This window comes from Chionomys nivalis, chromosome 9, assembly GCF_950005125.1.
Source record: "Chionomys nivalis chromosome 9, mChiNiv1.1, whole genome shotgun sequence".
Classification (NCBI taxonomy): Eukaryota; Metazoa; Chordata; class Mammalia; order Rodentia; family Cricetidae; genus Chionomys; species Chionomys nivalis.
The window spans coordinates 60,473,008-60,500,410 of NC_080094.1; the positions used below are offsets into that span (position 1 = coordinate 60,473,008).

At 38.3% G+C, this 27,403-nt stretch overlaps 1 protein-coding gene across 1 annotated transcript in view; it reads left to right on the plus strand.

Moving 5' to 3' along the window:
- Positions 1 to 27,403, plus strand: part of Aqr (aquarius intron-binding spliceosomal factor) — a 78,004-nt gene that overhangs the window by 35,774 nt on the left and 14,827 nt on the right. Inside the window, exons 16-27 of the mRNA XM_057780832.1 lie at positions 3,089 to 3,230; positions 7,034 to 7,212; positions 10,558 to 10,725; positions 11,345 to 11,514; positions 14,875 to 15,116; positions 17,419 to 17,565; positions 18,022 to 18,091; positions 18,976 to 19,086; positions 21,180 to 21,289; positions 23,617 to 23,752; positions 24,723 to 24,932; positions 26,975 to 27,112. Coding sequence (XP_057636815.1) covers positions 3,089 to 3,230; positions 7,034 to 7,212; positions 10,558 to 10,725; positions 11,345 to 11,514; positions 14,875 to 15,116; positions 17,419 to 17,565; positions 18,022 to 18,091; positions 18,976 to 19,086; positions 21,180 to 21,289; positions 23,617 to 23,752; positions 24,723 to 24,932; positions 26,975 to 27,112 — 1,823 coding nt within the window. The remainder of the gene's footprint in view (positions 1 to 3,088; positions 3,231 to 7,033; positions 7,213 to 10,557; positions 10,726 to 11,344; positions 11,515 to 14,874; positions 15,117 to 17,418; positions 17,566 to 18,021; positions 18,092 to 18,975; positions 19,087 to 21,179; positions 21,290 to 23,616; positions 23,753 to 24,722; positions 24,933 to 26,974; positions 27,113 to 27,403) is intronic.

The window sequence follows — 27,403 nt, forward strand, 5'->3', positions numbered from 1 at the left end:
TATCCTAAATAGCTTGCAAGGGCTAAAACTTCACATTATGTTTTTAAATGATCTGCATAGGTACAATACCTTAAACAAAAATAGAAACATATATGCAGAATAACCTTAAATTTGAATCAGTATACAAAAATTGATACTAGTGTAAAATATTTGGGACTCATAGTTATTCAAAAGTAGATTCAATAATCCATCCCTTTATCCCATCATTTCTATACTATCTCCCCACTTTTCCCCTTCAGATTGCGGTCCTTGACTTAATCTCCTTTTTTCAACTTTTTTTCCTGATCTTGACCAATAACAACTTGTAACCAACCCCCTAAACAGTGACAAACATCCATAACCCACTGAATGACCAAAACCCACCCATCCCACCTCCTAGGAATGTGGGCATCATGTTCTGTAGACTGCTTCCTGCTGCCTGGGGGTGACCCTGAGACTATTGGGATAATGGTCAAGTCCTGAGAGAGCTAGCTATTGTCCAGTCTTGTGATGAGAAAGTGTAAGACTTGTCTGAAGTTCTGGCTGGATAGTCTGTGAGGTTAGGCCATCTCAGCTAGCAACTTTGAAGTTGCTCTGGATGCAAAATTTTGGGGAAACTAACAGGCTTTCTTAGAAGCTGGATCACCTGGTCTGCTTGTCTTATTTCGGTGTCTGATCCTTTTTTTTTTTTTTAATTTATTTATTATGTATATGACATTCTGCCTCCATGTACGCCCTCACGCCAGAAGAGGGCGCCAGATATCACTACAGATGGTTGTGAGCCACCATGTGGTTGCTGGGAATTGAACTCAGCACCTCTGGAAGAGCAGCCAGTGCTCTTAACCACTGAGCCATATCTCCAGCCCCGTGTCTGATCCTTTTTTTCTGAAAACATAAAAACTTTTAAAGGTAACATACATGTCTATATTCACAAAAGTGTGGAATGTGTGATTTATAGAAGTCAGCTAAAGATGGCTTTTTGTTTTATGTTGAGCAGATAAAAGGCATCTGTCAACTTTTTAAGTCCACTTAGATTATATAACCAAACTGTAACATAAATTTCTGTCCACCCATCTGAAAGGATGTTATGTGTAAGTCATTGTAAGTCATAAGGGCTCTATCACCAACAAGATTTATCATGTCTTACCCAGTCTCAGGGCTCTTCCCATGTCAAGGGATTAGCTTCTACATTACCTGTCTTGTAGTCCTTTTTGACTTTCCTCTCATGTCTGTAGCCAAGATCCTCAGGAGGTCTCCCCTGGTCAAATATGATCTTGATTAACTTTGAAGGAATTCATAGCTTTTCATTTCCTGTGGAAACAAAAGCAGAGCCCCTCCCACAGTGCAACATATTGTCTAACTTCCAATTTGAAGCCAAGACATCCCTAAAGTATATAGGCTGGTTTAATTTAGCAGTCCTTTCCACAATTTAATGTCTCTCAGCAACTGTCGTTCTCTGTTCATTAACATTCAAAAAATTCGCAGTCAACAAAACACCATACAGGATCCAGATGCCCAATTTCCCATCTTTATGTAGCTTTTTAAAATACATTATTTTACTCTCTCTTTAAAGATTTTATTATTTTTGAACTATTTTTTCTATAACTGTCTATATCCATTTTCTTTCTTCAGCTTCTAAGCATGTTTAAACATACTGTACTTTTATAGAGGTTTTTTTGTGTCTGGACCTGGCTTTACTAAGCATCTGTAGCATTCTCTGACCACATGAGACAAATCTTAAATGGTCATATCACTTGCCACATGGCTCAGCTTAGCACATGGCATTGCACATTGCTCTGGGGGCTGACTCCAACCCATAGGCAAAAGTAGAGAGCCGTGTCTCTATGTGCTGCAACCAGCCTGAGAGACTGGGACTAGGAATCTTCATCTGGTTCCTTGTTTGTGTGTTGGGAACTTTTTAAGCTTTCTCAGGTCCTTTTTGGATATACATGCCCCCACATTGGACACCATATGTAACAGGCCAGCTCCCAAACAATGACATGGAGACTTATTATGAAAGTTCAGCCTATAGCTTAGGCTTGTTCCTAACTAGCTCTTATAACTTAAATTAACCCTTTTATATTAATCTGTGTTCCATCATGTGGTGTTTCCTCTCTATGTCTCCTGGCATCTCTTACACACCCAGATTCTCCTCCTTTTTTTTCTCCAGAAATCCTGCCTATACCTTCTGGCTACCATCCATGCAATAATAAAGTAGAGGCTGGACTAATTAGGGAAGGGCTACTAGGAGGACAGAGCCAGGAGACCAGATGAGAGCAAGGTGCCACACATATAGACAAGGATGCTCAAAGGAACCTATTCCGTTCTGTGTAGCCATTTTTAATTCAATGGAGGTTACAAGGTGTTAATGGGTTTTTGTTTTGTTTTAAATGAAAATGAGACACCTTTCCTTCAACCTGTGCCTGAGAGAGAGATGTTGAGTCAGATTGCAAGTCAGTATCTACTGATAAAAATGATATGAGTATTTTGCACATCATTTCTTTCAGTTCTTTTATTACTGTTTGTACTGTAAATAATGATTTCAAAAACGTGATTTGTGTGTTAAATGTATTGTGGCTTTAAGGATCTCTAAATAAGGGTAAGACTTCATTCACTGACAGAGAAGAGAAGGGATGGAATAACACATGGACAGCGCCTTGACCCTTAAAGTCTACCCAAAGGAATGCTTGGAGTTCTCTTTAGGCAAAGTAACATCATCATAATTAAATTTGCATAGTAATCTGTCACATTGTGAGTTTATGCTAATGTTACACACTTCAGGACTTGGATGGCATGAAGGGGAAAGAGCTTTTAAGTTCCTAGAGCCTGTTCTAGTGTTCAGTGTCTCAGCAAACATTTAAGAAGCACAGTTTGTGTGTGAAATGCTGATGTAGATTACTTTTATGAATAGTTGTACCTGTGCCCTCAGTTTTCAAAAGGCAGCCTGTGCTAGTCTAGCCTTAGTGTCTGCGCAGATGGAAGTGTGAGGATGTGCCTGTGTTTCACGTCATCAGCAGCTGCTTCCCTAGTAGCTGATATGGTTTTTGCATTTAGATCAGATGGCTGATTCAAAGAATAATGCTATCACCAATAATGTTTTCTTTTTCAGGCTGTCTTGCTCTCCCCAAATTGAATTTGCAGTTTCTAACTCTACATGACTACCTCCTGAGGAACTTTAATCTCTTCCGCTTGGAATCGACTTACGAAATTAGACAAGACATTGAGGACAGTGTCAGCAGAATGAAGCCATGGTCAGTAAATTTATGCCATTTATAATGAAGAAATGTGTCTACAGTAAAATGATACGCCATGTTAAGAAAATCAGTGTGTTTAGTAATATGAAGTTACCTGTCAAAGATACTCATGAATTGAGAATTTTTTAAATGTGAATTTACTTCTGAGGTATTAAAATGTGAACTATGTGTCTAAGTACCTGGAGATATGGCTGGAGAACTGGGGAGAAGGGAGGAGAGGTCATTTTAGGCAGGGAGGGAGAGAAATGTAGACAAGATTCGCTTAGATGGTAGTAGCAGGGTAAAGAGGGAAGGATGTGTACTGGCCAGCAGTCCTCTATAGGGCAGAGACACTCTGTTCGTCTTGGGTGGAGTTTACAGGAAAGGAGATTTCCTCTTCCGCAGTTGCTCCCGTGACTATAGTGGGAAGTGTGAGTCGGTGCCCAAAGGAACTGTCTAGGGCCTTGGGTGTTTCAGAACATTTTATGAGTAGCACATTGGAACTAACCTGGTAGGGTTCACCTACAGGTCTATTTACATGGGGATTTCTTCTGTTTCTATCTTTATCTGGAGAGTTTCTTTAAGAAAAGCCTTTTGTTCCAGCCGTGGTAGACAGTGTTGCATTATGAGATTGGTGAAGATTAGTTTTGGAATTTTACCCTAGAGATTTGGGGTATTCCTTCACTGTTTATAGTCAATGATTATAAATCACATATATTAAAAGTATGTATTTGCTTATTAATAAAATTGAGTCATGAAGTGAATCTTCATTACCTTTCAGGCACAGTAGGTACACACATGCAGTGTTGCTGACTTTGTATGGAAAACTTAATGGTTGCTGGAGTGTGAACCTCCTTAGGTATCTTCCAGCCTTCTCCCTTTTCCTCACCATAGAAAGTGGCCACAGGCAGTGTGATTATGATCTATTTTTTCACATCCATATTTTATTTTATACACAGTTCTAGTTTTTTAATTATTATGTGAGAAGTTATTCTGGATAAAACTATAAAACCTAACACAAGTATTTTTGACTTAATAATCAGTTGAGTCAGTAAGTAGGCTAGGATTATGAAATTTGTATATCCACTGGCTGCTCTTCCCTGCCCACAGCTTTGCTGAAATTATTGCCCATTGTTCAGACCCTGTGGGGACACTTGATGCAGAAATTCCTTTACAATTTATGGTTACCTTGCATTTATATGCCTAGATTCAGAGCCTAATTTTGGCCATTTTGCAAAATAGGGATTTATTAACTAGTATTTAAGTAAATAGAATTCACTTGTACATTTAATTTAAATATCAAATACACAAAGAAAACAAACAATTACTCATGGTTTTTATTCTCTAATAATAGAGGATCTTTTAAAATTACTCATCTTTTGATATAAGAAAGAAAATGTTGCTTTTGGAGTTAGTTTGTTCCCATTTGAAATAATAAATCGTACTAAAGTTTTGTCACTGGTGCCCATGAAGAAATAGCTGCAGGGGCTGGTCACACTGTGAGGGTGGAGGAGAGAAACCCAGGCACTATTGCACAGTACACGTGTTAGGTCATGTTTTCATGTGGACAGCAGTAAAAGGTGATGTGCTTCCAAGTGGCAGAAGTCTGTCCTTTTTATGCTTCAAGTTTCAGTTCTGTAAGAAATAAGACTGAAGGACCCGGATTAGTGGTTGCCTGGGGTGCACAGAGACTAACTGCTGTTGGACAAAAGCATTCAGGGGCGATACAAATGTTCTAAAGTTGGATTGTGATGGGAGATGCACATCGTGTACATTTACTAAGACTCTTTACAAGGTTTTAAGCACACTGCCATGCCTTCAAGAGCCGTCCCAGTGCTAGCCATTGCACAACTTTTATTCTTAGTTTTTCTCTGATGTTATAAAGTTGTATAGTAAAAAAATAAGGTTGTATAAGTTTTAGTTACAGCACATAATCTTCATAGTAGATGTAATTTAATGTCATTTTGTAATTAATATTAAATGTAAGTTTTAAAGTGCTGCCTTAGTTTATGTTCCAAATGCACCATCTAATGTAAAGTTAGTTCTGAATGCACTTTAAAGTAACAGAGATAGGAATGAGTATTTGGGAATTGCTGCTGGTTGTTAGCAATTAACTCAACTTCCCCTCTGATCTTTTTTAAGTGAGTAGATAGATACTTCTAAGTGACTTAAAGTAGTATATCCCAATGAAGATTCTTCCATGTTTTTAAGTTTTTAAATAATAGTTTCCTGGAGGTAAGGGGAAAGGGTGGGATGAGGGATGGGAAAAAGAACTGTGGTTGGAATGTAAAATGAAATTAAAATAAATAAATATATTTTAGGCATTGTATAAGAATGTAAAGAACAAAAGATAAAATGTTAATAGTTGAAATTATTTAAAGAGAGGAAAGGATCAAATAAACCTAAGTAGAACTGTCCTTTAGAAATAAAAGAGACACCAGACGAGCAAAAGCCTTAGGAGATTTCCAATAGGGAAAAAGATAGAGTAGCTGAAGCAATTTCTATCCAGAACAGTGAAAGTAGAGGCATTGCATTTCCTGATTTCAAATATATTACGAAACTACTGTGATCAAAATAGTGCGCAGTAGACCTGAAAAGGGGTGGGGGCATATTCCAGTTGTGGCCCATGCCTTTAAGCCCAGCCCTTGGAGACAGAGGCAAATGGATCTTGAGTTCAAGACCATCTTGATCTATAGATTGAGTTCCAGAGCAACCAGAGCTGTTACACAGGGAAAGCCTGTCTCAAAAAAATAAAAGAAAACAAACAAATAACACCAAAAAATAGGATCATCTACAAATAGATAACAGTGGAAAGCCCAGGAATAAACTATGCATATGTGACACTTGTGCTGAGAATATACAATCAAGGAGGAAGAGTGTCTTCAACAGAGGAAAACTAGATCTGCATGCAGAACCCAAAAGAAATCAGATCATTGCCTCACTAACATTAACTCAAACAGATTAAGCCTAACTCTTGAGACCACGAAATATCTGGAAGAAAACAGATGATTTCCATAACATTGCTCTTAATATTTTTACTTTTGCTTTTGTTTTATGGCTTGGATTATAACATCAAAAACAGAGGAAGCAAACACAAAGATATAGCAATAGTGAGTAGAAAAGCATTAAAGTAACAAGTCTCTGTCCAAAAAAAAAAAAAGGAAAATGAGAAGGAAATCTATGACGTGTGAAGAAATACCTGCAACTCATATCTAATTAAGGATTTATATCAGAAGTGTAAGAACATAGACAACTCAACACACACATAAAAAAATTTAAGTTGAAAAATTGGCAGACATCCTAAGTGGATGATTGTAATAAACATATAAAGGTGGTCAACGGCTATAAACAAGCAGCGCTCAGACCTCTACTCCGCAGGAAATGGACTTCCAGGCACTCATCCTTGTTAAGAAGGAAGATAGCAAGATTATTAAGAAAATGAAAGCTTATGCAATGTTCTTGGGACTATAATGGTACAGTCATTATAGAATACTGTATGGACATTCCCCAGTAATAGAAAATAAAATCACCGTCTTGAAGAAATACATGTTCTTCATGCGCTTAGCAGCACTGTTGTCAACAGCAAGATAGGGAAACAGTCTGTGTCTATGTAGAGATGAAGGAGTAAAGGAAGTGTGTGGCTATATATACAGTATAGAAGTATAGAATACTGTTCATTCTCTAAGAAGAAAGAGCCCCTACCCTGGGTAACCAGTGCTAGCTAGCACTTGACCGTGAGCTAAGCATGTATCCCCAAGTTTTACTTGTATCGGGTTGTAAAGTTCCTGTTTGTGTAATCATCCACTGCTTTGGCTTTTCAGGCAGTCTGAGTATGGTGGTGTAGTATTTGGTGGTTGGGCACGAATGGCTCAGCCCATTGTGGCTTTTACTGTTGTTGAGGTTGCCAAACCCAACATTGGTGAAAACTGGCCGACCCGAGTCCGTGCAGATGTCACCATCAATCTGAATGTCCGAGATCACATCAAGGATGAATGGGAAGGTAATTTGGTACCTTTTACCTCTTTCCTTTCTAGTTTCTCGTTTAGAACAGTGACTTGCAATCTTCATAAAGCTGTGACCCTTTAGTAGTTCCTCATGTTGTGCTGACCCCCAACCATAAAATTACTTTGTTACTATTTTATAACTGTAGTTTTTCTACTGTTATGAATTGTCATGTAAATATCTTATATGTGACCCCAAAGGAGCCCTGGCCCACATGTTGAGAACCCCTAATTTAGAAGTATTGCAGACTATTACTAAATGTTGTCCTTTTAAAATTTTATTCAACTTTGCTCGTAAAATTTATTATAAAGTAGTCTAGTTATCTTTGTAATTAGTAAAAATACTAAGGATCATATAAGAGTATTTTAAGTATATAAATGTATAAATAACAAAATCGTAACTGTCAAAGGGTTCTAAAGATTGCAGTTTGCAAAACAAACTGAGAGGAAATTATAGATTTAGTATAATGTTTTCTGGATTTTTAGAGTCAATATAAAATCATTAATGTGTCCTAAAGGAGACTCAGATATAACTCACACACATTTGTAGAATAAGTAGAGACAGTGACACTTTGAAAAGATTAAAGCAGACGCCTCATGGAGACTGCGGGTCGGAGGAGGGGTCTGCTGAGGAGACACGGAGTGAGGATCCTAAGGAAACTATTTTACCAGAAGAAGAAAGATGGATAAAGACTCAGGGAAACTAGAGTTACTTGAGGTTGTGTGATAATTGACAAGAAAGTAAACTATTTATGTTCCTAATTTTTTTAAAAGTATATAAAGTTTTGGCAATGGGAGTTGTGTTCCATAATTAGCTTTGGGGGAAGCTATGTTCAAAAATATTAAGTGAAAAAATGTTAAAACTTTGCTAACACTTGTGTAAGAAGCGGCCCCTGAACCGCCAGGCGGTGGGCCCTTTTGTATCATTCCCCTACCCCCTCCCTGCCTGCCCAACCCCAGCTGTCTGAGGGCTCCCACTTGCTGCGCTGTGGTAAGAAATAGTAGCCAGTAGGTTTAATCTCCTGCTACCTTCTTTAGATGCCAGAAGGAAAGGGATAGTGCCATAATGGATCAGTTTCCAGAAATTATAGCTCCCAGCACGGCGCTAACCACGGGGAGCATATGTTAGACTTATAAGGGGATTCTGAAAGAATCTAGCAGTGCAGTTGGCCAAATGTTTGACAAATGGCTACTTTACTGGGTATCATTTGTGACAGATTTTTTGAGTCCTGTATCTTTCTGTGAGTTCCAGTCTGTTCCACTGTATACCTAGAACATTGTGCACCTTTATGATTACTGTACCTTGAGAATTCATTAGTTTCTGGACAGGATCTTGCAGTTATTACCCACTGAAACTTAAGGCGCTAAGTATCTAACACTATTTTACACATTGGCTATAAAATAAGTGACTTATTGGCACTCTCAGAAATAGTAATGGCTGGAGATTTTTAAAGACCTGTTACAGGAGTTTACAGATGAGAAATGACAGGTCGGCCTTGTAAAAAGTTGGGGAAGGAAAGATATCTCCTGACAAAGCCCTTTCTCCATTGTTCTGGGGACTACTACCTGGAGTACCTGAAGAAAACTAAAAAAAAAAAGTCTTTCTTAGTTGCTTTCTCTCACTTATTCCCCAGCCCCGTGACTTTTCTTTTTCTTCCCCTCACACCCTCCTTTACCATAGACCTGTGGTAGACTGAGAAATAGAATGGTTGGGCATTGGTGGACAAGGCAGGGTGCTGTGGAGTATTTAGGGATGCGTGAACCACACTCTGGCATGTAGTGGGAAGAGCAGTGCTCTTCTGTAAGGCTGGGCCCACATTCAGCCCTTATATTGATCCAACATGCGAGCAGAAAATGAGGGGAGGACTGTCTTGAATATTGTCTTACATACAGAATAGCTTTGAAATGTTTCCACAAAAAATTAGAACTCCCTTTCCTCAAGATTTGAAGATTGGAGCCTTATCTTCATTATTACCCCATATAGAAACTGGATATTAGATTTTGCTTCTAAAACCACAGGTAGGATGGTTACAAATGCATGAGAAGAAAGGGGAGCTCATGGTAGTACAGACTTTTTAAGTGTAAATTTAAGGTGTCTGCTGCTGTAATGTTCTGATTTTGGAGGGATACTAGTCAGCCATCGCTGTTGGTGTCAGAAAATGACTCCTACTTTGATGGCTTCCCAGGGCCTCTTCTTTGTTTCTAAAACCTAGATGTTTGAGTTGTACAGACTCAAGGTTATGTAGCAGCATAACTCAGCAGAACACTGTTCCTTGTAGTTCTCATTGCCTCCTCGATCCCTTTGCATCTATTTGCCCTTACACATTTGAGTTATTTTTAGCTTTGCTTACACCCAAACACTACAAAAAGAAGCCATGATGCTTCCAATCCTATTAGCCATTAATTCGCATTGATGTCTTAATCTAGTTGTATATCTTTTTGCCCTTACAGATTTATTTTTAGCTTTGCTTACACCCAAACACTACAAAAAGAAGCCATGATGCTTCCAATCCTATTAGCCATTAATTCGCATTGATGTCTTAATCTAGTTGTATATCTTTTTCCCAAGATTATAAGTAGACTGACTATGTACATTTTCATTTTTGTCATTCAATGGCTAAAAATAATAGATCAGAAAAGAAACAAAGATGAAGTGATGTGGCATTCCATGTTGTGAGCTGTAACACTTTGATGCCCCTTTTCTTCCCGTTTCAGTGTTATTGGTGGAGCTGGGAAGCCAGTGGAGAAGCCAGTGGACTTTGACCCCAATCTCTCTTCTCTTGACATTCACTTAGAAAGGTTCCCTGTTTGCTCTCTGAAACTGTGTTCAACACATCTTCTGTGTGTGATATCTGGATTAAAGCACTCCTGTGCTTGAATGCGTTATTCTTGAGTTAACCTGTTTTAGGATAGTGCACTTAGGCTGTTTGGAATGACAGTGATGGATAGCTGAAACTGATGGTAGAAATTTGATGACTATGATACAGATGAATTATATTCCAGCCGTATTTTTGGTTACTTAATAAGAATTAAAAATAAGGATGATGATGAACATCCAATTTTGGATCTGTAACATGACTTGGAAGTCTTACTCAGTAATTAATTCATGACACAGAAGTTTCTAATTTTAATATAAAAAGATCTTCCTTGTAATTACTGCTATGAAATATTTAATATTAAAAACTGTAGGAAACACATAATCATGTTATAATGCAAGATGCCTTATTGGTCACTTCTTTTATTTTTAATGTTTTTTCTCTCCTTCAAAAAGGTTAAGAATTTGCCAATGAAAGATCAGAAGCAATGTAATTCTAATATGCCAAAATGCCTTTGTGTTTCACTAGGTCTCCGCAAACACGACGTATGCTTTTTAATCACCGTGCGTCCCACAAAGCCCTATGGTACTAAGTTTGACAGGAGGAGACCTTTTATTGAGCAGGTTGGCTTGGTATACGTCAGAGGCTGTGAAATCCAGGGCATGCTGGATGACAAAGGGCGAGTCATCGAAGATGGTATAGTGATCTATTTCATTCAAGAGAATGTGTGTCTAGAGTGCTACATTTCTGTGCTGTCTTTCTTAGTAAACTTTTAGTTGTTTATGTAGTAAACACAAAAGATTGTATGTGAAGTGCCTACTTCATAGTTGTAGAATAGATAATGGGTGGCGGGGCTCTTGCCTAGCAGGTGCTGTGTATTCCCTAGGTTCAGTCCCCAGCATGGAAAAAAAATGGCAAACAAAAAACTGTTAAATGTATTGAATTTTCCATTGTACTTTATAAATGTGCACAAGTAGTATGTGCAACTGAGTTTCCTTTTTAAGTTTCTATATTAGATAATGGAAAGCATACGGTTTTTGATATTTCTAAGTAGGCCAGGCATGACAGCACACAATTGTAATCCCTCTGACCTCTGCACAACATGAGTTGTAAGAAATGATAAAAATTTAGAAAAAGGGGAATATGCTTTTAATTTTAAATCTAAATTGTCTAAGTAGAGGGAAGTTTAGTCATGGCGGGATACTGGAGATAAGTTTAATGGCTTATCATTTCTATAAGAGAAATACTTGTAACTTTCTTTGATAGTTAGTTGAAAGTACATATTTCATTTAACAAAGTCTTTAACAATGTCTAGGACCTGAACCCAGACCCAATCTGAGAGGTGAGTCAAGGACGTTTCGAGTGTTTTTGGATCCCAACCAGTATCAACAGGATATGACCAATACTATACAAAATGGAGCCGAAGATGTGTATGACACTTTCAATGTCATAATGAGGAGGAAACCGAAGGAGAATAACTTTAAGGTAAGTTTGATTCTGTACCTAAATGCCCTTATATCCTAGTAATGAAATCCTAAAATAGAAACACATGCATACTGGGTAAGGGAGTTTAAAGACAACATTAACTGTTTAATTTTGCAAGCATTCTTAAATTCATAGCATATTGATTAGATGTGACATTTAAGGAAATCCATTTGCTAAATCTGTTTTGGCTTTAAGGAAATTGGAATTCAGGTTTTCTCCTGAAAGTCAGTTCCTTTCTTGCTTTTTTACATTAGGTGCTCAGATTAGGCCCAGAATGAGGAGGAAGACTGTTCATTCATTTAGTGGATCCAAAGTAGGTGTACTCCCAGATGTCTTTAGAATACAGATGTGGACAAATCTGCTGAATGAAGCTCTGATACAGTGTTTTGACACACATCACTCATTAGGAACAGGAAGACCTGGGGGTTCCTAACTTTTGCTTTCATGGTTTAGATGGAAATTTTAGTAAAGGAAGATCTGAAAATACTTTTTCTGTGCTCATGTGTAAGTCTCTAGCAGGGACTGTAAGCAACACTGTTCTTTCAAGTTGTGTTAATATTGGTAACTTCCAGTCTTTGCAGGGTGACTTTCCTTCCTCTTTTCCCCAAGCCTCATTGCTGACACAGTCCTGTCACTCTCTTGCATTCCCACTGTGTATAAGAAAATATATAAGCTCTCAAATGCAGAAATTTATGCTCCATTCTTCTTTCTTTGAAGACAAATGCAGTGGGAATCCCTCGCTTCCTTTCCTCCTGATCCACAAGCAGTCCTTCAGTGCTGAGAGGCTCCCTACCTCTGGCGATGCCGTATGTAGACACCCTCATTCCACATCCCTGCTTCTCTTCCCCTCTGCTCCTCCCAGTACATTACTCTCTCTCCATGGCCTCTCTGACGTTCTTTCAAAATGTCAGTTATACTTTAGTGCCCCTGTTTTTCATTCTTTAATGGTTTCTCATCACATTGAAGAGTTTTTAATAATCCAAGACACTGTTGTTACATCATCATTTGCCCATGACTTCCCCTATCATGTCCTCCATCTCCTTACTTACTTTACTGTAGCCATACTGATCACACACCCCGTTCTTTAAATAACCCATGACTTTATACGGTTTCATGGTAGATGGTTTTCCTTAGGCATATTTATAATTTGTTCTTCATCTCCACACAAGCAACTCAGTTAAGTATCTCTTGAGAGGTTTCTTTCCAGGTTGTACAGTACCTAGGACAGTCTCATTTTTCAGTAAGGGAATCTCAATCACATGACTGAAATCTACAAAATAGTTCTTTATTTGCCATTCTTTTTAGTGTCTTTTGTGTGTCTGAAGTTGTGATTAGTTATATGGGAGTTGTAGAGATGAATAAACATGGTTGAGACCTTAACTACCAATCAAGAAAGTAAGGAATATAATTACCATGAAAGTTTAGTAGGTGCCCAACATGATTTTTTTTTAATTTATTAGATTTTTTTAAAAAATACCAATCCAAGTTCCCACTCTCTCCCCTCCTCCCATTTCCTCCACATACCCTTCCACCCCACCCCCATCCACTCCTCAGAGAGGGTAAGGCACATTGTTTTGAGGAAGGTCCAAGGCCTTCCCTACTATATCTAGGCTGAGCAAGGTATCCACCCAAAAAGAAGAGGTTCCCAAAAGCCAGTACAAGCAGTAGGGATGAATCCTGGTGCCTCTGCCAGTGGCTCCGCAGTCTGCCCCAGCCATGCAACTGTCAACCACATTCAGAGGGGAGACTAGTTTGGTCCATCAGGGAAATGAAAATCAAAACAACTCTGAGATACCATCTTATACCTGTCAGAATGGCTAAGATCAAAAACACCAATGATAGCCTTTGCTGGAGAGGATGTGGAGTAAGGGGAACACTCATCCATTGCTGGTGGGAATCCAACGTGATTTTCCTAAAAGGAAGTTAAAAGAAGAATTCAGGTCCTGTTGCAAACAAGGGGACCATGACCTGCCTTTGTGGTATGTTTACTGTATGTGTACTGGCATAGAATCCCTCATTTGGTTCTTTGCTTTATTTACTTTTCAGTGAGTGCAGCCTGTTCTAATCTGGGTCTTCCACTTCTTGCCTAGACCATTGGAATGGCCACCGTGCCCTAGTCCCTTCTATAATTCTGTTATGTGTATTTCCTAATTCTCTAGAACACTGATACTTTATATCCTGCTACTTAAAACATTTCTGTAACTTTCTATTAATGATGAAGTCAATCAAATGATTTGTTGCACTAAATTAAAATGGTACTTTTTTCTTGAAGCTTTTCCCGATATCAAGCCCATCTCCCCCTCACCCATCTCTCATCTGTAGTATATTCCCTTTGTAGTGTGTAGGGTTCTTTACTGTTGTCACATTCTGCTGCTTGTCGTAGTCCATGTCTTCCTTCATCTCTACTACATTTATAATTTCCTTAGATGGCAGAGTTATCATCTCATTCATCAGTGTTGTATGAATGTACTCAGTGATCTGTCCATTACTCACCCATGCCATATTAAACTGTGCTAGGTCCCTGAGTTTTAAAAAACTTAATTTGGTTACTGTGTACTTTGAAATTAGGACTCGCCTCCTAATTTCCATATTTATCAGAATGGTTTTTGGATAGTCTAAAAAAATGTTCTTGGCTCTGTTAATTCGTTTTGACAGTGTATATGCTAACTCCTGTAGTACCCTTTTATTGTAGTCCTGGTTCTTGTTTGCATTTGTTTTGTTTTTCGAGACAGGTCTCTGCCTCCCTAGTGCCGGGATTAAAGACATGCACCACCACTGCTTAGCTTAGTACCAGTTCTTTAATTCTTCAATTTATTTGTCATTTTTATTATTGACAGCTTTTTTATTTCTCTCCATGCTGATTTTATAAGTTTTTCTGCATGTCACCAGTGGAAGAGCTATATACTATTGAGAGGGAAAGCCTCAAATTTATTAGGAATCATTTGCTTTTAAGGCCCTGTTCTGTAATTTTCTTTCTTTCTTTCTTTCTTTCTTTCTTTCTTTCTTTCTTTCTTTCTTTCTTTCTTTTTCTTTTTTTCTTGTATTGGGTTGACATAAATCTTATTTTCATCAGGCTCAAGAAGAGTCAAGTGGCAAACCCATTTATGTCATTCTATCTAAACGAATTCTTAGTGGATAAACTGTTCTTGCTAACTTAGTTCTTTTGTTTAACTCAGTGTATGGTATCAGCTGAAAATATAGCTGTTGGTTCAGTCTTGCCAAGCACCTGTCAGCAGAAAATAGCTGCTTGCCTTGAAACACATGGGCATTCCGGATTGGTGCCGTCAGCTCTGCATTCCAGGAGAGTGCAAATGTTTGAGATGTCAACTGACATGAAGCTTTCTGTCCTCCTACTGGCAGGCTGTGTTGGAGACTATTCGGAATCTGATGAATACCGACTGCGTGGTACCGGACTGGCTGCATGACATCATTTTAGGTTATGGGGATCCAAGTAGTGCCCATTATTCAAAAATGCCCAATCAGATTGCTACCTTGGATTTCAATGATACCTTTCTCTCCATTGAACATTTAAAAGCGAGCTTTCCTGGTCATAATGTCAAAGTGACTGTGAACGACCCAGCTCTACAAACACCCCCTTTCAGGTATGGGTATGCTTTGGCAGCCATTCTGTGGTCCATCTGTGCTAGCATCAGCACTGTTGACTAAGTGAGTTTGGAGCATTGTGTCTGGATTTCATTTTGGCAGTCCTTACATTTGCTGTAATAATCACTGGGATAAGACTATTATATTTGAATCTATTCTTGACTCAGTACAGAAGCTATTTTAAGACAACATTAAAAGTAGCTTCATGTCTCAAAAGAAATCAGTGTCTGTGATTTGGAAAGAACTATATAAATATAGTAGCTGACTAAAGACACATGCCTGTACATCTCACACATAGTCTAGTGTGTTTCTTAACTGTTATCATACAGGCATGTGATGTTGAACTTTATTTTGATTCTAAGAAGCTAAACTTCTCTTTTAACTCTGCCTGCCTTTTGCAGATTTTAAATACAGATTGAATATCCTTTATTTAAAATGTTTGAGATAGGAAATATTTTATGTTTGGAGCTTTTTCAGATTTTGAAATATTTCCATAGACATCACCAGTTGAACATTCCTAATCTGAAAGTCTAAAAGTCAGAATGTTCCAGAATTCAAAACTTTGGAGGATTGTCTGAGTATCCCAAATGTTTAAGATTTTGAAGCATTTTCAATTTCATGTTTTTAAATGAGGGATATTCAATATGTATTCAAACTAGAGTTATATTAATGTCAAATAGGGCTGTAGCTCTTGAGTAGAAATCGAGTGAGCTGCTTGGAGCCATTGGCAGCTGCCGGAGCATGTTCGTAAACATCAGAGACTATACGACGATACCTGCATTTTCAGTTCAGATCCTGCTTCATTAGCTGGGAACCACAGCACACAACTTCCACATACCTATTAAATACAAATAATAATTCAGCATACTTACAACATAGTTTTCATAATACCCATACCTCGTTTTCCTCTTTTCATCCCTCACTTCTGTTAATTACAGAAACATTTCTCTTGTCTCCCATTTTTATTTTTTTATCTGTTTATGCTCATAACTCTTGCTGTATATAATAGATTCTGTTAGGAACACTCTGTGTCCCTCTTAACGACTGCTTCCCTAGGCCCTTCAGTCTTGCTGGTGCTGTATTTCCTGCCTCTGCCCTTGAAATCTCTGATGCCTTTTCCTACATAGAGCCATTCACTCCCTCACTGGAGAAGTGAGTCTGCTGCTTACTCATAAGGTGACGCCTTCTCCGCTTTAGTTCTCGGCAGCCTTTGGCTCTGTCTGTACTATAAGAATGGGAAAAGTACACATAGAGGCTATTTCTTTTTTTTTTTTTTTTTTTTTTTTTTTTTTGGTTTAATTTAGGAAATTCACTGAAAGCTTTGGCCTCTAACTCCAGACTAAGAACCTCTGGTCTTAAGCCTGGTGTTTCAGAGATGCTATAACAAGATTCCAGTCTATCTGTCCTTCCTTTTTTCTGTTGTATTCTGTGCTCTGGCAATGCTTGGCTCTTTGTATTTGGCCTTTGCTGTTACATCTGCTTTCTGGGAAATCTTTTCTTTCTGGCTGTGAATCTCTGAGAGTCTCTGTTCTTTAAACCAGTCTTCTTAAGTCTTCTGAATACGTGAACACCAATGCACTTTACAGTGCATATGACAAGTATTTAGTGTTTCTTTGATTTGTCCATTAATTGGATGACTTTTTCCCCAAACAGAAGGCTTAACTCCAATTTTAATAATTATAAATCTGCCTTTATTTTATTATAGTTTATGTAGAAGTAAATCACAAATCTTTCTTATACATCTTTTTATTCTCCATACAATGTCATGCACAAGATAGTAGTTATTTCTTTTTTATTGAAAATAAATTTTTTCATACACTGTATTCTGATCACAGTTCCCTTCTTCCATCTACTCCCAGAAACTCTCCATCTCCTACCCCTCCAACCCAATGCCTTCTTTCTCTCTATAGAAAGCAAACCAGCCAAGGAGGGTAGGGGATAAAACAAACAGATTTTAAAAAGAAGAAGAAGAAAAGCATGAAAAACATGTGCAGACACACCATATAAACACAAAATTGGAACCATAATATATGAGCAAAAGACCAGTAAGATTTAAATGTTAAAAAAGAAAAAAAACTCCAGATATACCATTGAATTCATTTTGTGGGAGCCATCTACTGCTGGGCATGGGTCTACCCTAAAGTGAGGCTTGTACACCCAGTGAGACTCCATTGGCAAAAACTAATATTTCCTATTCAAGTGGCTGATAGCTTCTGGATTAAGGACGGGGTCATGCCCACTCCCCTTCTCAGCTTGGACCATTTCTTATTTTAAAGATGAATGGGGGCTTTGCTCTTGTAGAATAACTTTCCCGGTGAGGAGCGGAAAAGGGAAGAAAAGGAAAGACGCAGACGGGGAAGAAGAGGACACCGAAGAAGCGAAGACCTTGATTGTAGAGCCTCATGTTATTCCTAATAGAGGCCCTTATCCTTACAACCAGCCCAAACGGTAATTTGACTACCTAGCCTAGTTACAAACTGCTTTTAAATTCTCTTTTGGGCGGGATACTTTTGTTTCAAACGTTGGGGCTTTTTCCTTTCAGTTCTGTCAATTATCTGAGTAGCTGAGAAATTCTAGATAATTCTGTAGTCACATTTCAAAGGGAATCGTTCTCTGGCACTTTAACAGTCAGCATAACACAACCACTGGCATGTGAGCACGGAGCTCCCATGTAACGGTGGTACTGCAGGGGCAGTTCATCTGGGAGCTAGAACTTCTGCTGGCCAGATGAGGCCTACAGTAAGTTTAGTGTACTGGAAACAACTGCACTTCGTAAGAATTATTCTCTGGGGGTCAGGGAATAAGAACAAGTAGATGTTTGAGCTTCTCTGCTCATGGTTGTCTGAGTTTTCACTAAATGTTGTTACATATCTAACAAACTTTTATTTACTCCTCTGTTTGCAGAAATACAATCCAGTTCACTCATACACAGATAGAGGCCATCCGGGCTGGGATGCAGCCTGGACTGACTATGGTAAGCAAAGCTGGCTGACTTTTGAGTGTTTTTAAGTAATTGCAGCATTGTATACGTGAGATGTTGCTGCTCAGCTTGGTGTTCATAGATGCACATATTATACTATGGCCATCTCTGTTAATTAATTATCCTCCTTTTGCTGTAACCACGAAGTATTTGCAACAGAGTTTTTGGCCAGCAAAGCCTTTAATGATGTTTATTCTCTGACCCTTTACAGAGAAAGGTCTGCATTGAGTGTGTTTAATATCCAAGTATGTGCAACTTTTTCTCTTAGCTTTCGGTTGTTGCCTTTTAGTCTGAATCTCATACAGTCCGGGAGTTTGCAAGTATGCGATACTTCTTTCTCATCATTTCACTTGTTTGTTTTGGTTTCTGGTTTTGTTTTGTTTGTTTAAAGCGATTTTTTTTCTGAACAGGATTTTTGGGACTTAACAGTTTTAACCATTAATTAAACACTTTTTTCTGTATATATTTTTCTCTCCTTGGAGATCAGTGATATAAAATTTATACTTTTTGGTGTTCTTCCATAGATGTATGCATTTTTGAGGTTGTGTTTTTCTGTCCTGTTTTTTTTTTAATATTTATTTATTATGTATACAATATTCTGTCTGTGTGTATGCCTGCAGGCCAGAAGAGGGCACCAGACCTCATTACAGATGGTTGTGAGCCACCATGTGGTTGCTGGGAATTGAACTCAGGACCTTTGGAAGAGCAGGCAAGGCTCTTAACCTCTGAGCCATCTCTCCAGCCCTTCTGTCCTGTTTTTACGTTACTGAGTCCACCCTGTGAAGTTTCTTTTTCTTTTTTTTTTCTAAGTTTTTATTTCTATTTTCTCATAATGTGGTAACTTAGTCTTTGATATGAGTTCATCATTTTTTTCTTAGGTTGTGGGCCCACCTGGTACAGGAAAAACAGATGTTGCAGTCCAGATCATATCTAACATTTACCACAATTTTCCAGAACAGAGAACTTTAATTGTCACTCATTCTAATCAGGTAATTGACTTTCCATATGTCTGTGTCTGTCTGTCTGTCCATCTCTCTGTCTGTCTGTCTGTCTGTCTGTCTGTCTGTCTGTCTGTCAGTGTATGTGTGCATGCACATGCCTGTACTCAGTACTTTTTTCACCCTATTGCTAGTATTTCTCTTTATTTAATAGAATGAGTATTCCTCAGATTCAGAGATCTAAAGTGTGTGAGTACCAGACTGTGTTTAAATACCTGTGTAGGTACATGGGATTCTGTTACACAAAAGATCGTTGTGTGCTTTGTTAATCCTTCTGAAGGTGTCAGGACAGTGACGAATAGTATTCTTCATTGGCTGGGGCATAACTTTGACCAGCAGCTCACAGAGCATCCCCACCCATGGTGAAACTGCTTCCCCTAAACCTGAAGGAGCTAACTCTCAGTCTGCCAGTGACTGCAGTTGGTGCATCTTTAGAGATTTTGGTTTACAGTGAACTACAGTTTTTGGGTTGTCTTTCATTCTGTTGTTTGTTTGATTTGCATTTTTATTTACTTTTAGTAATACTACGGTTCATTCATCTGGCATACTTACAGTAGTTCTGAAATTTTTACATAGTGGTAGTTTGTACAGTATGCTGAATTTTTTTACTTATTGATTTGGGAAGAAAGAGTTAATTTGTTCCCCACCTGAATAAATGCAATAAAATAAGTTCTAGGGATTTTTTCTTCTTTCTATTTAATAAAGTTTAGTGTAGAGTCCTGTTAGTAAGCTCTTAAGGTGCACAGACAGTAAGTCATGTCTTATTTCACAGCATTTCTGACTAAGCTTTGTCTTGTGCCTTGTTAGGACCTGTTACAGTGCGGGCTACTTAGGGTGGGCTTGGATAGCAGTTCTAGAGAAGGTCTGTGGCAGAAATACCAAAGACGCCCTTGTTGCTAAGGCTGAATTTGGAATTCAGTCACCTTGGTGTCTGTCAGAGGGCTGATTTTCATTTGACTTGTTAACTGTTTACTGGGTCTTCACTTGACTGCCTCATCTAAGCACTTCTCCAATACTTACTATCTCAAAAGGAAATCTTGAAGTTTTTCTGAATTTACAATATATAATTTTTCTGCCTCAGTTCTTAGTATGGATAACAAATAATAGCATGCAGTCAAATTGATTGGGTTCAGTACAATTGATTGAGTTCAGTCCAATTGATTGGGTTCTGAGATTTGAACAGTATGAAAAGCCAGATAGTGGGAATTTTAAATTAAAAAAAAAAAATGTAATGCCTTCCATTCTTGAATCTGCTGCCGTTTTGGCAGCAAAGGCTACATATACCATTCTGGAGCCTGAATATGTATGTTAGCTTGAGGGGCAGACTTGGACTAGTGATAACTGAGGATGGATGCTGACCAGTGGCTAATACTGTAAATGATGCTTTTACTTAGTGTATCTTCCCAAATTACTAGACTTTTACCTTGCTGAAAAATTTTTTGCCTTTATTCAAAACTTTTCCCTACCCACAGAGGTTGGAGAAAAGTCTTAGGATTTGAGAGAACCCTTAACATAAACTTTTCAGAGGAAGAGACAAGTGGGTTCTAAATGGTTTTCATCAGAGTAGTTTATAGCAGAAAGCGCTCTCTGGTCGCTGTATAGAGACTGCTGAATATGCACTTGCTCTTTGTCTGGCCCACATAGCAAATCTGCCCTTGCACACCCCATGCTCTGCCATCTCACTGCCCTTTCTCTGCATTGCTGAGTTATTTTCCATCCTCACCAACACTTATAATACTGTTGGTATTGAAATGAAACTCAGCACTGTTTATTTTAAGAACTGTCACCACAAGGCACCCTTGAACTAGTGCCTTGCATTCTCATTTTATAAATTAGACATAGAGATGTAAAGCGTAGGTGGTTTTTATAATTTCCAGTTATTCATTTGACCAAGTGTACATAATGCAAATACAAGATTCATTATTAAATGTAATCTTGTTAAAAGTTTACAGATGGCCTGATATTAAACCTGCTTTCTTCAGTTTGAATTTTGATTCTTAATGTAACTGAACATTACCGTACCCTTCTAGAGACTAGTCTTTGTTTTGTTTAAACTCACTATCATCCATTGCCCTACTGACCAGGCTCTGAACCAGCTGTTTGAGAAAATCATGGCTTTAGACATAGATGAGAGGCACCTCCTGCGTCTGGGTCATGGAGAAGAAGAGCTGGAGACAGAGAAAGATTTTAGCAGGTAAAAGAATGGGGGTGAACGTTGAAACATACATAAAAGAATTTTTAACATTTTCCTCCTTTAAAAAAATACCAAGAAAAGAGATGTGGATAACCAAACTAATTCCTAAGATTCTAGTGTCACCTACTTACTTAATCTGTATGTTGGTTGACCCAAAAGTATTGGCAGGGAGCACTTTAGCTTCGTGCTTATCCCTTTATTTAATAATTTGATATAACTCATTGTAAGTGGAATAAAATTGTGCAAATCTAACTTTTTCTACAAGTAATTGTTTCACTTATAGAAATTATAACAACTCATTTCAGTTATATAGAAAGTCAGATAAAAAGCACAATTAATAGGTATAGTGTATCTTTTGTTTGATGAATATGACCATTGACCTAAAGTGATAATAGACATCAAAAGCATGTTCTATCTCTGTGTTATGCCTATTCAGAGTTCACTTGTCACAGAGATCACCAAATACTTAGCTTATAACTTGTTAGTGTTGCACAGAGAGGACAGCACAGTGTAAGTCAACGAGGCACTAGATTCTTGGGTTGGATCACTTGGCGATCCCTGTGAAATCTTCCTATGGGTGTTTCCTCACATCAAGGCCGTTTGTACAAATAGAATAGTTCAGGTGATGTGTGAGGCGATTCCCACCTGAAGATGCCAGGCTGCCGGTCTGGTCAGGTGCCTGTGCCCATGTGGTGGGAGGAGAACCGAGTCCACAGAGCCGCCCTTTGCCTTACATCTGTGTGCACAGACAAAAGTCCTAATTCTATAAGTTAAAAACTAAAATGAGTTACACACTACATCTAATTGTTCAGAGTTCAATGAACATAACACTAAGAGAATGCTTAAAATTGCAGTCCCATGGAACTTGGTTTTAAATCATTCCTTGATTTTCTTTTTTTTTTTTTTGCTGTGACCAAAATGTCTACTGTAGAAAAATTTTATGGATAAGCAAACAAATAAAAGTTACATATCATATCCACATATCAACTTAAGTTTTTTTCAACTTTTCATTCTTCAGAGTACTTACCCTGTTTTCTTAGTGTAATGATGGCAGTGTGTGACCCCATGATTGGAGAGGCATAGAAAGAGGAGACTAGATTCCTGCCCACCTGGGTTAAAACACTATGGGGGAAGGAGGGAAGGAAGGGGAAATATAAGTATATAGCAGCGCCTGTTCCTTGCTGCTCCAGGTGAGGCTCTGCACATTGTAAGACCTAGAAACTCAGAGACAGGACTCTTCCTTTGTCACACGATTAGACTGCTTGCTCCTCTTTCAGACGCTGAGGTGTTGTGAAAAGAGTGTGTGGAGACTCGGTCTAATTCTGTTTCTACTAGGTTTATTGCCTTGTATCTTTGGACAAGGAATATTGGCTGGAGGAGCAGAAGGACCTCCTGCAACACCGCCATTCTGTAGTGGGGAGCTGCGGGTTGCATTCCTGCCGCCCTGCTCCCAGCTGCCTGGCTAGCTTATGTCCTGAAATAACAACACACAAACTGTATTCTTTTAAACACTGGTTGGCCCATTATATCTAGCCTCTTCTTGGCTAATTCTCACGTATTAATTTAGCCCATTTCTAATAATCTGTGTAGCACCCCAAGGTGCGCTTACCGGGAAGATTCTAGCCTACGTCCATCCTGGGTTGGAGCTTCATCGCGTCTGCCCTGGGGAGCAGCTGCATGGCATCTAAGCTCACTTCCTCTTCCTCCCAGCATTCTGTTCTGTTTACTCCACCCACCTATGTTCTAACCTATGAGGGCCAAGCAGTTTCTTTATTAATTAACCAGTGACCTTCCTCCATCAAAGGAATTCCCAAACTCTCACTCACTCAACTAGGTTTGGGTGCCAGACTGTCCACTAGAAAATACAGATAACACAGAATGCATTTTTAAATTACTTTTCGAAGCATCTGAAATATTCTGCTTTTAGAATAGTTAAGCAGAGCAGTGCTGTTCAAAGTACCCGGTCTGTCCACTCTGTGTTCCTACCCTAGTGGTCTGCTCCAGGATGCACTATAAGATATATGGAAGTTTTGGTATAGCTGCAAAAAAATTGATAGGTTGCTTGATTGATTTTTCTCTCTGCTCAGACTGTTAACATAAGTACCAGATCTTCAGTTATTCTTTAAATAACCTCCCTTAGTGTGGCCCAAGATATACCACTTATAGTTTAACTTATCCACCATTCATAATTAAGTAAGCTAAACTGGGCTTTCTTTTTCTTTCTCTCTAATCATTTATAGTTTCCGTGATGTTTCTTGAAATCTGTTGGTAGATTTCATCAGTTTCTTCATTACAGCTTTTCCTTCTTCCTTGTTTGATAATTCTAGGTATGGGAGAGTTAATTATGTCCTGGCTCGAAGAATAGAACTTTTAGAAGAAGTCAAGCGATTACAGAAGAGTCTGGGGGTTCCAGGAGATGCCTCGTATACCTGTGAAACTGCAGGCTATTTCTTCCTGTACCAGGTAGGACTTAAGGGTTGGACTTGATAGTAATCATCTCAAGTGGAAAGTGACCTGATTTCTGGAGACTTCTTTTAAAATGTTACTGCTGTTGTTTTAGTTCTTTATAATATATGGCATTTCCAAAACGATTAGGAACATTCTGTGTTCATATTATTACTTCAACTTGTTTGGGGATTTTTGTTTTTATTTTGTGTGTGCGGGGTTGGCTTTGTGGGTTGGTTCTCTCCTTTCACATTATGGACTCCAGAGGTCAAGCTCAGGCTTGGTAGCAAGCACCTTTATCCTGAGCCATCTCAGCAGGCCCTGTATTTTCATATTTTATGGTTCAATTTTCTTTATAAGTAGCTCTGAATTAAAGCTTATATTACTACATTTGAAATCATTTTCTTTCTTTTTTGCTATTCTCATTCTTTCTCTGCCTCACTAAATAATGTAACTAAATATTCTACCTACCCAGTCAGAGCAAAGTATAAAAGACATAATTTTATTATTAACTAACAAGGGAAAGCATGTTGTTCTTTTTAACACATAGAAATAAAGTATCACTTAGAACTAATTGATTTCAAAAAGCTGTGATTTTGTTAAGATAATTTTCTGAGCATGGAAACCATTGAGAAATAGGAAACCACATAAACGAATAAACAGTAAGTCGTTTGCATCACTGAGAACTCCAAGTGGATTAAGATGTAATTGTAGACTAGTGCTGGTTTTATGTTTCTTGTTCTCAGTGTAGTCATGCGGTTTGTGTATTGTACAAATGTCATAACTGAAAATTTTTATAAACATGAGAGAAAGGTCAACCTGCACAAACCCACTTGAGTGCATTCAAAATGAGATTTTATGGGTTTTGTGAAACAATCAAAAACATACACTGTCTTGCAAAGTAGTCTGCTTTACAGTCAGACTGTTTAGTTTGTTTTCACTAACTTCATAACCCAGCCAACAAAGTACAACTCGAGTTTTCCTACAGGTAATGTCACGTTGGGAAGAATACATAAGCAGAGTGAAAAACACAGGGAGCACCTCACCAGACGCCGCAGAGGTCGCCACATTCTTCCCATTCCACGAGTATTTTGCCAATGCTCCTCAACCCATCTTTAAAGGGCGATCTTATGAAGAAGATATGGAAATTGCTGAAGGGTGCTTCAGGCATATTAAGAAAATCTTCACTCAGCTTGAAGTAAGGCTTCTCAACTTGTTTTAATGTTTCTTTAAATGTTTGTGGTTTATCTTTTTAGTGAGGCAAATTAAATAGTCAGATATTGCAAACCAAATAGTTAGATTAAGAAAAAGTTTTGAAAATATGTACTCTGTGTGTGTGTATGTATGAGAGAGAGAGAGAGAGAGAGAGAGAGAGAGAGAGAGAGAAATATTTTCCTTTGTAGGCCCTGACTGGCATGAAACTTTCTACATAAATAAACTGAGGTTAGCCTAAATTCACAGAAATCTTTCTGCCTCTGCCTTCCCACACTCAGCCAGGTAGAGTTAGTTAAGAAATAAGCAACAATTAAAATGAGTTATAACCCTTCTATTTAAGAAAGCAGTGTTTCTATTAAAATTTGGTTCTTTTTCATCTCAAATTTTCTGTGGAGCTGCAAATTGCCTTATGCTTCTGATTCTCCTGTACCTCTTGAGCAGTGGAACTGCAGATGTGTACCATCACAGCTAATCCATACAGCGATGAGGCTGAACCCCACGCTTTATACACAGTCGGCAAGCACTCTGCCAGTGGAGCTGTTGATATCACAGCCCCTCAGGAAACTTATTGTAGTTCTTTGAATGGGAATTTGAGACATGCCATTTCTTAGTTCCTCGTGATCAACAGACAAAATAAAGTTCCAGTATTAGCCAGGATGCTTTATCCTGATATGGAAGTGAAGCAGGGACCATGATTACACACAGGAGATAGAGAAGACTGAGAGCCAGTTGTATCCCCTTTTGGGGGACCCCATGACAAACACTCCTTGTAGCAGTTTTTTGAACAGTCATCTTCGAGTTTGTTTCTTAGTAAGAACATGTAGAGGGTGTCACTCCAGGTTGAAAGAAGAGGGACTTTGTATCTCTTTTATCTTCTAAATATGCTTCCATCCCATGTCCTAGTATGTGGCACATAGTTGGTTTTAGTAAATATTAATACTTAAAAGTAGGTAGATGGATATATAGGTTAATAACAATTTTACACCTGAAAACTATAGTGCTGTTACATAAACACATCATAGGGTGAAAATGTATTCAGTACATAATAGCAGCTGCCTTCTTGCAGAGTGCAGGGAGGGGTATTCATCAGAGCACCTCACCTGAACCAGTAATGCCTAAGTTATTTGAGAAACAAAATGTTAAGGAAGAAAATTAAAGTAGGTGTGTGTAATGTTCAGGTCTGGTGCCCTGATACTGTTGTACCTGACCCTCCTCTGCCACAGCTGAGCTTCACTCCAATCCTTGCAGTTGTAATGGCTCTGCCTTCATTATCGGCGCCTTTTCGCTAGATCCAGCCTTGTCCTGAGAGGTGCTGTAGGAGGTGGAAAGAGACAGTTCAGAGTTTCCAGCTTCAGTTCCCTCTGCTTTGGTGTAATCTCCTCCTTACACCATTTTCTGTTAGGTTACTACTATAGTTCCTGCTGGTGGGGTAGCCCAAGTCCCTGGGCTGTGATGACACCGCTTCTCCTTTTTATCCTTCCTACTCTAGTAGTAACAGTGACTTCCTTGCTGTTGCCAATCCCTAGATTAATTCATCCTCCTGGCTGGCTTTTTAGTCTTTTGTCATTTGTATAACCAGTTGTTTGCTGTTTGGTAGGAATATATTAAATAGTTTTTCTTTTCTCAGAGGGATTTTGAATAATGCAGGTATGTTGATAATTGATATTTACTCAGCACTCTTTTTATAATGTAAATACAATACTTTATAAGCAAAAAGATCCAAATTACAGCTTGAATATCAGCTCTTATTTGAACTCAACTGGCAACCAAATAATAAAAGGAATTTAACTCACTAGACTTTATTTGAACTCAGACAACATCCAAATAACATGAACTCAGACAGCATCCAAATAACAAAAGGAATTATAACTCATTAGGCTTAGCTTATTTTGTTATGGTTTATTAGGCTTGGTTTACATTTATTGTATTAACAATATCTCAAGAACTGTCTGATTAGGTGACTTGTGGTTGTGTACACATGAACTGTTAGCCTAGCGTTGTCTCTTGCTGGTGTTCACTCCATAGGAATTCAGAGCCTCGGAACTGCTTCGCAGTGGACTGGACAGATCTAAATACCTGTTGGTGAAAGAAGCCAAAATCATTGCTATGACCTGTACTCATGCTGCCTTGAAGCGGCATGATTTGGTGAAGTTGGGTTTCAAGGTAAAGACTTCCATCTTAAGGCATCGTCTCATTGGGTCTTCATTTCCTCACTCTTTTCTTTTGTGATGATCTAGACTTCTTTCTTGGGGATTCATTCACTTATAAAGCTCTTTTTCAGAAGTTTCTGATAATGTAATATTTATATGATTAATGAAGCTAAATCTAATTTTTGAGTAATATGTCTGCCAATTAGAATCTATCATTTAATTGTCGAACTAGATCATCATAGTTAAGGTTTCAGGTTTTCTGGGTATCACTTATTTAAAATAAATGTTTAAACAGATCTAAAAG